At 42.9% G+C, this 12,724-nt stretch overlaps 1 protein-coding gene across 1 annotated transcript in view; it reads left to right on the plus strand.

Annotated features, from left to right (window-relative positions):
* The window catches only part of LOC145396571 (glutamate receptor ionotropic, kainate 1-like), a 91,395-nt gene that overhangs the window by 59,640 nt on the left and 19,031 nt on the right, over positions 1 to 12,724 (plus strand). The window contains exon 7 of the mRNA XM_080269946.1: positions 7,878 to 8,051. Coding sequence (XP_080126072.1) covers positions 7,878 to 8,051 — 174 coding nt within the window. The remainder of the gene's footprint in view (positions 1 to 7,877; positions 8,052 to 12,724) is intronic.

The raw sequence follows: 12,724 nt of genomic DNA on the forward strand, positions 1-12,724 counted from the left end.
GAATTGGTTGGGTAGGTATGTTATGCAGGAGAAGAAGGAGAGAAGAGGAGGAGGAAGGTAGCAAGGGGAGGTGGAGGAAGAGAAGGAAAATGTGATGGGTAGGTATATTTCGAAGGAGAACGAGAGGGAGAAAAGAAAAGGAAGGTAGCAAGGATGGGGAAAAGGAGAAAGAGAAAGTGAAGAATGACTGGGAGAGGTGACAGAAGGTGGCAGAATACAGCAATTAAGGGACAGAAGGTAAATAGGAAGAGGTGATATAGGCAAGCAAAATGCAAAGAAGGGAAAAGGGTGTAGGAAGAAAATAAGAGAAAAACAAGAAAGGAGGAAGGGCGAGCAGATAAGCAGAGAGGAGATAATCTGGTAGGTTAATTACGAAGAAGGTAGAGAGGAACAGAAGGGAAAGGGGAAGAGGATAAGGAGAGGGGAAAGAAGGCAGGTAGATAGTATTTAATCAGGTACAGTTCTTAAATTACAAAGGTGGGATAGCGAGAAATTAAAGACGAAACAGGATGGGGAGAAAGAATAGAAGAGACAGGGGGCAGTAAGTCTGGTAAGAAAATTGCGAAGGAGGGGAAGGGAAAACATGGAGAAATAAAGGAAGAGGTGAAAGCATGAGAATTTAAAGGGAAAGTGATTAAAGTTGACATGGGAGGAGTTAGCTAGGTAGAAAATCTGCAACGGAAGGAGAGGGAGTGAAAGAGAAAAGAAAATAAGAATGGGGGAAAAAGGAGAGAGAGAGAGAGAGAGAGAGAGAGAGAGAGAGAGAGAGAGAGAGAGGATGAACAGGTATACTCATAAACAGAAAGGGAGAGAAACTGAGGGGAGATGAGACGCTGGGAGAGAAGTAAGGAGGAATCAGATGAGTAACAGGAGGAAGGGAGGAAAAAATGAAAAGAAAAAAGGAGACACAGAGAGAATAAAATACAGAAAGGGAAAAAAATGAAGAGAAGAAGGGAGGCAAAGAGAGAATAAGATAAAGAAAGGAACAGAAAAAAAATTAAGGGGACAGGGAGACCGCGTAAACCGTGGAGAAGCGAGAGGGAGAAGAAGGGAGAGAAGGATGAGGAGGAGGAGGCAGGGAGGAAATTAATTAAAATATGATGCAGGACGACTTCCATCCACTCACCTCATGTACTGCTCTCTTCAGGTGACGCTGAACTGAATGACAAGTCCTGCGGCTGCTTGTAGCCCAGGAAACCATTTACTGTGTTGCGTGGTATCCATATAACCAAATGAGCGCCAGGTGGTTTAGTGGGTTACGGCGCCCCAACCTGACGTAGCCCATAAGGTTTAGATACGAGGGCTGGTTGGGGCTTATTGTTCACTTAATGCTGCTCAGGAAGGAACGACCGGCCACCCTCGCCTTATATGTCGGAACTATTGTAAGCGATCTTTCAACCGGCCCTTATGTTCCTGAGGGCGAAGTAAAGGACTGGATGATAGACAGCTATGTTAACAGAGACAGCCAGCCACTCAACCGTCCAGACAGACAACAGACAAACAGACAGATGCATAGACAGATAGACAGACAGACTGGTAGATAGACAAACACAGAGATTGTGATAAATAGACGGAAAGAAAGACAGATGGCTGGACAGATAGACTGATACAAGTAGACAGACAGACAGACTGAAAACAGAAAGGGTAAGGAGGGTGAGAAGGAGGAGAAGGAGAGAAACAGGAAGGGGAATGAGGGGAAAAAACTGAGGTTTGGGAGAGGAAGAAGGGTATGGAGGGGAGGAAAAGAGAAGGAGAAAGTTCGGAAAACGAAGGAGAAGACTGTTGGGAAGGAGAGAGAAGGAGATGGCTGGGAAGAGAAAGAAAAAGACGGGAAGGAGGTTAGGGAGATGAAGATAGAGAGAACGAGGAAGGAGAGAGAAGGAAAGGATGATGAAAGAAAAGCTGAGGAAGGAGAAAGATGGAGAGCTAGAGGGAGAGGAAAGGGAGAGAAGAGGAAAGAGAGAGAAAAGGAGGGAAAGGGAAAGAGGGAAAGGGATGGGAAGCGGAAGGAGATGTAAAGAGAGAGCAGGGAAGCAGAAGTAGAGGAAAAGAAAAGGAATGAATTCAGTAGGTAAATTAATGAGAAGGAAGAGGTAGAAAAAGAGGGGGAGAAAAAAAAAGGGAGGAAAGGGAAAGTAAATAAAAAGGGGAATGAGAAAGGACTGGATGTAATTTAAGTAGTTTACAATTTATTCCATTCGTCCTGGCTCCAGACGATTTTATTCAACTTAAAGAAGGATTTCTAGAAGGGTAAAGGGATTAATGAGGGCTACGTCAAACCCCTCCATCTCGAAAAGGCTCTCCGATGCTGAAGAAAATCGTCTGTAGGTGGTAAGAATAAATTAACACTAACGTACTCAGGCTGAAGGGGTTGAGGGATGAAAAGGAGAGGGTGGGAGTTATTATTCGGCAAAGGAAGATCAAGAAGTGTAAAGATAAAAAACAAATGAAGAGACGAATGGGAGGATGTGTGTGTGTGTGTGTGTGTGTGTGTGTGTGTGTGTGTGTGTGTGTGTGTGTGTGTGTGTGTGTGTGTGTGTGTGTGTGTGTGTGTGTGTGTGTGTGTGTGTGAGAGAGAGAGAGAGTAATTAGGAAAGGTGAGGAGGGGGGAGTAAGAGACAAACCAGATGCCTAGGTAGTTCTAACTAATTGGAAGGACGAGGTTGAAGGAATGAAGAAAAACACAAATTAGCTAAGTAAAGGAGATGTGATAAATGGTACAGTTCTGACAAAGCACAACAGTAGTAGTAGTTGTTAGTTGTAGTAGTAGTAGTTAGTAGTAGTAGTAGTAGTAGTAGTAAAAGCAGCAACAACGATAAAGCTTAGTTCCTCTAGTTCAATCTGATCAACAGGGGTAGGCGAGAACGTCCACCATCCACTCACTCGTTGCTCTGCTGTATTCGAGTGACTCTACACTGAGTGACAACTGTTAACCAGAAAATCATTTCCTACGTTGGGCGCTAATAATATAACCAAATGACGCCTGGCGGCTTAGTCGACTTAGGCACTTCAACTGGACTGAGCCTGTAGGGGTTATGTTCGAAGGATGGCTGGATTTCATTGCTCATATAATGCCATTCAGGAACGAGTAAGGCTGGTTACCATAGCCTTGATGTCGAAACAGAGTAGCATAGCCTAGGGGTCCTATGCCCCTGATGGTGCAATAAGGGATTGGATGGTGGATAGATGGATGTCCTCCATTATGGGTGGGCAGGCATCAAAAACTGGTAAATAATAAAAACACTAAGGTAGGTAAATTAGCATCAGAGCTGCTGTTGTCGAGTAACCCAGGCCCGTCTGGCTGAGCAGACCTATCAACCCCCGGCAAGCATCCGTCCCGTCACTCCCGTGCAGTGAACCTATGTTCCCTGGAATGAATGTGGTGGTTTTGGTTCCCAGATGGACGCCGCTTTTGCGACTCTACATCCAGATGACAGGGACACCATGGTAGGCTTCACATTACCCCTTTGTTTAGTTATTTGGTTACCACCCAGCGTTGTAAATGGTTTCCTGGGTTACAGGAAACCATGAAGTTTGTCAGTCAGTGTTGAGCACCTGACTCTGAAAGAAGAGTGGTAAAAAGTGACCGGAAAGATGGGAAAAATAGGAAGAGAGTAGAGAAAACACAGAAAAAGAATAAAAGAAAATGAAGGAAAATGCAGGAGGCACGACATGAAGTGAATGGATGATGGCTGTCACCACCTACCACCACTGTCATCAGAGTGTCCAGGCAAAACGGGTCTCCTTTCCGCGATAACTGAATGACCATGGAGATATAAGACACCAGTGGCACAAACCAATATTAACCTTAACATCTCGCCTTTTCCCTTCCCCTTACACAAACTTCCGTCGTCTCTGGCAAAAACCCTTCACTGCACTCACAACCTTCACTCCCACCCCACACATTTGCAACCCTTACCTCAAGACGCCCCTGTCAGCTCTGCCATATACCCTAGCCAGGTCCATAAAAGCTATATACAAACCCCTCACCTTCTCTTAATATTTTTCACACACGTTTCTCAAGGCAAACGCTTAATCCAACCATACATCATGCCACATCTAAAATCTCCCTCTTCCTCTACATCTTCTGATATGATGCTCAATGTGTGTGTGTGTGTGTGTGTGTGTGTGTGTGTGTGTGTGTGTGTGTGTGTGTGTGTGTGTGTGTGTGTGTGTGTGTGTGTGTGTGTGTGTGTGTGTGTGTGTGTGTGTGTGTGTGTGTGTGTGTGTGTGTGTGTGTGTGTGTGCGCGTGCGTGCGTGCGTGCGTGTGTGTGTGAGAGAGAGAGATAGAGAGAGAGAGAGAGAACAGACGGTCATGGAGAGAACAGTTAACTAAGAAAATTAAAGCTGATGAGAATTAATTACTTCCACTCTTAGTCTCGTATTTTGGGGGGTTTTCCTTCTCTCTCTCTCTCTCTCTCTCTCTCTCTCTCTCTCTCTCTCTCTCTCTCTCTCCCTGCCTTTGGTATTCCCCTTTCACTTTTTATTTACTAATTTATCTTATTTTTACCTCATTATCCCACCTTTCTAAATATTTATAACATTAGACTTTGTGAGAGTTCCTCGTCCAGTGAGTATGTGTCTGTCTGTCTGTCTGTCTCTGTCACTCTGTCTATTTGTCTGTCTCTGTCTGTCTGTCTGTCTGTCTGTCTCTCTCTCTCTCTCTCTCTCTCTCTCTCTCTCTCTCTCTCTCTCTCTCTCTCTCTCTCTCTCTCTCTCTCTACCCTTGTCCGCTTTCACTTCCCCGCCTCGTTAGCCAAAACAAACACAAGGAACTAAGCCTCCCCTTAAACTCACTCCTCAAACAAACCCTCAACCAAGCCTTCAAACGAGACTGTCAACAACTTAACAACTATTATCAACGAAAAACACAACTGACACTTAAAATCAATACGCCAATTTAGCACGACTCATTATTCCTTTCACAGAGCCCTTCAGTCTTCTTTTCTCCCAACAGTATTTTGCTATTACTGATACATGCTGTTCCACAACCATGTTTTCTATATATCGACAGCTACGTATGTGAGATGGTGAGCATAACTCTTAGTGAAGGAATTTAATTATCTCTTTAACTTTCACATACACCAATAGAGGCATGGTGGGGGGAGGGGGGTTTTCAGATCTTTGTATACTTCATCCCACTCTGTAATGTCTATCAGGAGAGTAGGGGTCCTGGGCTAGGCTATTTAGTCCAGACAGATAAGACATTGGTGACCGCTCAATAAAAGCATTGTGTAAAGAATTAAAAAAAAAGTGTATAAATAAATAAAATGCTCAAAACATTCCTAGGACTTCATCCCCTACGGACTACATCTAACTGAAGCGATTTAACTCCCCTAATCCACCAGACGTCCATTTATCATCTCTATATGGTCGCCATCCAAAGTAGTAAATGGTGTCCTGCAGCACAGTAATCCTTTTAGACTGTTACTCAATTCAGGGTCACCTACAGGTAAAGGGGTATCGTTGAAAAAAAAAAAAATGAATGAATATGTAAATAAGAAGATAAATAAATACACAAATAAATAAATATCTATTTCTATCTAAGTGCTAGCTTTACTAAACTCACATTACTCTTAACTTGGCCTAAAATTGCTATCTCTTCATCTTGAATCCTGATGTGTATCAAAACACTAACACTGGAATATGATGCTAATTACAAAGATGTGCTATGGGAAGGATGTAGAGCCATAGCGTTGTCTTTCTGCCACTGGACTACGTGAAAAAAGCTGCAAAGGAGCGAAAATCTGGGCCAAACTAAGGTGAACAAGAAGTGGTGCCAAGGCACAGCAAACCCGTCCCCGGCAGTCATTTTAATGCTGACGTATAAACATAACAGGATATCCAGTCAAAGATGTCACATTTCATATTTGGAGTAAATCGAGTGAAAATTGACGATTTTATGCCCACTTGAAATTTTAGGCCCGACCCATCTGATACTGACCCCTCTACCGCTTACCTGGGGGGTGACCCCCTGATGTAATGAGGCATATTATAGGATGCAGATTTACAAGATGCACCTTTAGGTTTTGGTTTCATGTCAGTAAGACTAATTTGAAAGGAGTTATGGCGAAAAAACTTTTTTTTTTTTTTTTTTTTTTTTGGGGGGGGGCCTATACCCTGGGCCTTGGCTCAGTTTGGCCCCAAATATAATCAGGTGATCAGAAGGTCATAGTCCATCATCCCTGTAATTTTAGTCAAAATCGCACCAGTATATTTCGCGTAAAGTTGTTAACAGACAGACAGACAGACAGACAGACTGACAGACAGACAGACTGACAGACAAACAAACAGACAAACCGAGTGAAAACAACTTCTGTTCCCGAGCCCCTCCGGGGCAGGGACGGGTAAAGAGCTTTAAAAGTCTTTTCTCCTAACGATCTTCAATCACATTCTTTGCTACCCTATCTCCTCTATTTTCCATCTTCCTAAATGAGGTCTTTATATACTACTTAGCCCAATCTCCCTCGTTGCAATGTCTTCGTCACATTTAAATTCTATGCTGTAACCTACTACTACTTTCACCTTCCACAGTCTATCCTACAGAATTCAGTCCTTTTCCTCCTTATCGTCCCTTCACTCCCCATTTCCTTCAACCAGTCCCTTTCTGCCCTATCATAAGCATAAAGTCCCGGGTCAAGGCTAGTTAGTCCAGAATTTTACGGTGAGCGACCAGTTTCTCGACCCTGAGGTGTATTATTGGAGTAACAATCCTCAACCATCCCTTGAATGTGAATAAACAGGGCCACATCAGGTTGGAGCGCCTTAATCCACGAGACCACCAGGCATCCATTTGGTTGTATGGTATCCATCCAACGTACTAATGGTTTCACAGGTTACAAGAAACAATCTGCCTTGTCACTCACTACAGTTACTAGAAGGCAGCACTACATCAAGTGAGTGGATGGTGGGCGCCCTTACCTACCAATTACTCTAATCTATAGCATTTCTGTTTGTTCCACTCTCTTATCCTACAAAACTCAACCCTACTAATTTTCCAAACTTCTCCTTTCTGAACTAACACCCCTCCACATGTACTGTGTCCGGGATCGAACTCCAGACCATATGATAACAATTAGAGGCCTTTACACAGTACTGCGCCACGATCATGCACAAAACTGGTAGATGTATGTTGGCCAAATTTTCCTCTGGGACTACAGGATTCTTGGATTATATTTGCTCCCTCATATTTCCTTCAATTTTACGCACTACTTTCCAGGTACTTTTTCCCCACAGGTGTGACTGCCACCCTCATCGATACACATTCCTTCAAATTATCCACTCCTTCACAATAATGCATTTCACACCCACACCCACCCACACACACACACACACACACACACACACACACACACACACACACACACACACACGCACACACAGACACCCACACCCACCCACCCACATACACACACACACACACACAACGTTTTTTCTCACACGGTCTTCTCTTTAATTACGATAACGTCCTTTTCATTAATTTCTTGTCACTACAGGACCACTTTCATTTCATTGAGCAAAACTCCCATTCCTTCCCTCCCAGTTATTTGCCCCTTCCCCATGTGATCGTTGTCTTAAGCTTATTTTTTAAATCACAGGGCGGATTTTAATCAGCTTAATCCCCCCCACCTCCCTCCTTCCCAGAATTTTTCCCAACTAACCCCCGTCCTTCCTCTCCCCAGGTAGCCCCCTCTCCCTCCCTCCAAGAATGAGTCCTAATTAGTCCCCTTAACCCCCTCCCCAGCTAATCCTCACCCTCCCTTCTCTCCTTTCCAGAATGCTTCCCCTACTAACCTCTTATACCCTTCCCCAGGTAACTCTCGTCTCTGTACCTGCCAGAATGCTTCCTAATTAACTTCCTCACTTCCCTCGCCAGGTACACATGCCAAAACGCCCCAGACAACCAATTCGGAGACCTGGAGGGTGGTAGGTGGACAGGCTTGGTGGGTGAGGTGGTGGCTGGACGTGGGGATGTGATTGTAACCGCTCTAGACAACACCTACCAGCGTTCACAGGTCCTGGACTACTGCTACCCCTCTGGTGATATCGAGTAAGGATATTTCGTCTTCTGTATTATAAAAGCTGCTGTTCCTGTGTGTGTGTGTGTGTGTGTGTGTGTGTGTGTGTAAACTTGCCAACTCATCCTGCTGGTGGAGCTACGGGAAATGACGTCACCCTTCCACTGATATCAAGTAAAGACACCTTAACTTTACCTTCTATTACAGCTACTGCCCAGCTGATAATGAATATGGATACTTTGTCTTTATTACTGCTATCCTTCCAGTGATACCAGATAAAAATATTTTGTCAATACCGTCACAGTTACCCCTCCGGACAACGCCTACCAGTGCTCACAGGTCCTCGTTTACTTCTAAATGCGTAAGGCTGCCACAGACGGCCTAGGCTCATGTGGTCTGCTACCCTTTGTTTATTTTTGGAACTTTCATATAAACTAATAAGCGGTAAGGCTTGAAGAAAATGGACTTACTCCCTTACAGGGAACAAGCTATTGTGGGGTGACTATAATTATTTTGCAAAAAAAAGTATTTTTCGGAATTATTTAAACAGAAAAGTTTACACAAAATTTTTGGCCCTAGGGAGTGTCCCTGCAAAGTTTCATCAAAACCAGTCCACGCGTCTTAGAGGAGTACCTGGATAAACCCTTAAACAGACAGACAAAAGTTCATTATTAGAGAGATCTTTTCGGTGATACTGAGTACGGATATTTTGTCTTTATCCTCTAATAATCATATTCCTCTATCATCCACCATCCTCCATTTAGTGCGTGGGGAAGATGAGGGATGCTTGCCAAACGGGCCAATGTTGCAATATAACGGTGCCACCAAGGGAAGACGTACCTCTACCTCTCATAAATACGTCTAAGGGCAATTTAGTTCTTGGCTTGCAAGGTGTATGTTCATGCCAATCGAATGTAAAAATAATGAGAGGTATTAAGTGGGTGAGGATTACCAAATGTGTGTGTGTGTGTGTGTGTGTGTGTGTGTGTGTGTGTGTGTGTGTGTGTGTGTGTGTGTGTGTGTGTGTGTGTGTGTGTGTGTAAGAGAGAGAGTGAGAGAGAGGAGGGGGGGGGGACCAGAAAAAATAAGATAAACAAGAGTGGGCGAGAAATTACAAGAGGTCATTTGATGAATTAAATTTTCATCAACTTTGGCGTTCTTATCAACTCCCAATCTTCCCCTTAGTTTCTACCCACAACAATCGAACTTACATGTAGGTCCCCAATTGCCCTGTTCGGTGAAATGGGGAAAGGGATAACGAACTGCGCTTAACAGTCTAATGGGCCGCAAAATCACACTCGTTTATTTTTTTTATTTGCGAGCTAGATATGGTAACCAGTGTACCACCCCCTCACCCTGCCTCTAGGAAGATGTTAAAAGGTCATATGTAAATTAGCTGCAGTCTGCTTTTAATTAATTACCCTTTCAGTACGATGACGCCATTTATTTTTTTTATCCTACTCAGGGAGATCTTTCATAAAAGGGATTAGGGACGCTTCCCCCCCCCCCCGAAAAAAAAAGACAGTAGGTCATCTTCTTTGTTTACTCTTTTCAAACAACAGGACGATTTTATTCAGTTTAAGGGAAATCTCTCGTAGTAAAGGTGTACTGGAAACACAAATCTTATTCATGTCGAGAAAATGGAGAATTTGAGACTGTCTACGAGAGTATATGTGAGTGAGGTGATGGGGGAGACAGAGGATGAGATGGACGGATGGGGTGCAGAGATATAGAAGTAAGAGGAGTGTGAGTTAGAGAAAGGGAGGGCAGCCTGATGTCAGACAGGATGATGAGACGAATCGCTTGTGGCCACCCTTTCCGGGATTAAGGTGGATGGCTATAAGTAGACAGATATACGGACAAACAGATAGACAGATAGATAGACAGACAGATAGACAGACAAAACGATATACCAATGCAATGTCAAGTCTTGGGCTATAATCAAAGGTCGCTATGCTGCACAAGCACAGAAAAATACGAACAATATTCATGGGGTAACTGAAGACCTTTGAACAGCACTGACGTCAGCATCAAAAGTGCGTTCTGACATTATCAAGCCTAGGCCAGTAAACAATTTTTTAAGTAACCATGAATGTATTACTGATGATGTAGGTCTCAGAATTTAGGGCATCAAACACTCAAGTTCCTACGACTCACTCTCAGCTGAATAAAATCGTCTGGCGTCAGTTGGGGTACAGTACTAGAGCTGTCCCTACCATGACAGGGTTATTGATACCGGAGTTAACAAATTTCGTGCTCCTATGATTCGGGGTCAGTAGAATAAAATCGCATGGCATCAGCTAGAATAAAACACCAGACATGACCGTGTGTGTGTGTGTGTGTGTGTGTGTGTGTGTGTGTGTGTGTGTGTGTGTGTGTGTGTGTGTGTGTGTGTGTGTGTGTGTGTGTGTGTGTGTGTGTGTGTGTGTGTGTGTGTGTGTGTGTGTGTGTGTGTGTGTGTGTGTGTGTGTGTGTGTGATGAAAATTTGCGAAACGTAAGACTACCATGTGGCTGGTGAGACTGATTTATCGTGACAAGTGGTAAAATGAAAGGGAGAAAAAATACAGAAAAAAAAAAGGATTAATTCATATATTTCTATAATAAAAATATCTGCTCTATCCTATGAGTTCCCTCCTACCCATTTTATCTATGAGGACGGTGAATATCATTGTTAGTCTAAAAGTTTCAGAAGCAGATCCTTTGTATACCGCATAAAAAAAAAAAAGGTCGTATGGATATGTAGTTTCTTGCCAAAGTTCCGTTCCTCTTCCTTTCCATCAGCAGCTCAGAACATAATATTACTTTTAGTAGTTAAAAGTAACAATGAAAAGTAATTCTTTAACCTACCATACAGATAACAGTGATTACATTCAACTTTACTCAAACTAATATGATTCTTGGGTTACTGAAAGTCATGAGGAGGAACCGAACTTCTGCAGAGGACTGTACACAACAGTTGTTTTTTTACGTGGAGTCGACAAAACCTGTATCCCACAAAAGTATGGGAAACGCACCTGCAAGTAAAATAAAAACTGAGTGTGTATGGTGGATGCTTGTGATGTTAAGCTAAAACTTCGGGGGCTTGGGTAAAGTGTGAACAATAGTGTGGCCTATTTCACAAGACAAAATGTATGATGGTTCTTTTACGTTTATGCTTTCTTTTTTTGCTGTTCGTGGATCCTCTCTGTCCATATACACGCAAAATATATCTACCAGTTAGTATACATCTTTACGTAACCATTTACCTTCGTATTTACCAACATGGATTACAGGATTTTGCAACACATATATACATAATCGTTATTAACTGTCTATTATGTACCCATCAATTCATCTGCTAATCTGTCTGTCTATCCACCTGTTTATCTGTCTATCTAACTATCTATTCATCAAATACGTCCATTCATCTATCAGTCTATTAATTCAAACTATTTATCCATCTGTTCATATATTTACCTATCTATCGCTCAGTGCATTTACGTCTCTCACACCTCTATGGTTTATCAATCTATCTATCTACCTCTCTGTCTATACATCCATCTATCTATCACATACTCACCTATCTACCTTGTTATCTGAAACACACCTGCCTATTCATCTACGTCTCATCTACCTGTCTGCCTATCTTGTACCTATCAATCTATCTCACACACACACACACACACACACACACACACACACACACACACACACACACACACACACACACACACCTTTCAATCCACCATTTACCTCAGTCAGTTTACTTTCCCTTGGCGTATATCCTTAACCCCCTTTCAGCTCAATCGTAAGCCAGGTATACTCAGGAAGGAGAATAATTTAATGAGTATCCAGGTAGACTCATTCCTACCCCCAAACCAAGACTCGGCAAATTTCATGCAACCGAAACATACGGTAGAACTCAGGTTGAAATAGTGACCTACCTCCGTCAGATGAAAACAAAGTAACCACGTATCCATCTCTACTGTCTATCCACCTATGGCCTCCCTACAGTAACTATTTATTTATTTATTTATTTATTTACCTGTCTATCTATCTATCTGTTTATCTATTTATATCTATCTCCATTTATCATCAACTCCCTGACGCGAACAAGCCCCATAATATGAAAAGCAAAACCTTCTCCTCATGCTCTCTCTCTCTCTCTCTCTCTCTCTCTCTCTCTCTCTCTCTCTCTCTCTCTCTCTCTCTCTCTCTCTCTCTCTCTCTCTCTCTCTCTCTCTCTCTCTCTCTCTCTCTCTCTCTCTCTCTCTCTCTCTCCAATATCTATCAATTCAGAGCATGACTGAAAAAAATATTGTCTAACTGATTCTATGATGAAGAGACGGACTTAATATTTACGTGTTTTAGGAAGGAGTATGAGAAGAGGAGGAAAGGAGAAAGAAAGAGGAGGAGGAGGAGGAGGAGGAGACCACCCAGCTTCACAAGGACACTTTTCTTCAGATCCTCCTCATCCTCCTCCTCATCATCATCATCGTCATCCTGGAGAGGTAGATGAAGAAGTAGGTGGTTTCAGATAACTAGGTAGATAGGCGAGTGTGTGATAGATAGATGGATGAATAGACACCAGGGCAGACACATAGATAAGTCGCTGGACCGCATAGGTATGAGACGTAAATGGATAGAGCGACAGAGAGGTAAATAGATGAAAAGATGGATAAATTGATTTAGTAGACTGATTGATGAAAGGACGGATTTCATGAA

Source organism: Coenobita brevimanus, chromosome 38 (assembly GCF_032717465.1).
Source record: "Coenobita brevimanus isolate Jiangsu-jjx chromosome 38, ASM3271746v2, whole genome shotgun sequence".
Lineage (NCBI taxonomy): Eukaryota > Metazoa > Arthropoda > Malacostraca > Decapoda > Coenobitidae > Coenobita > Coenobita brevimanus.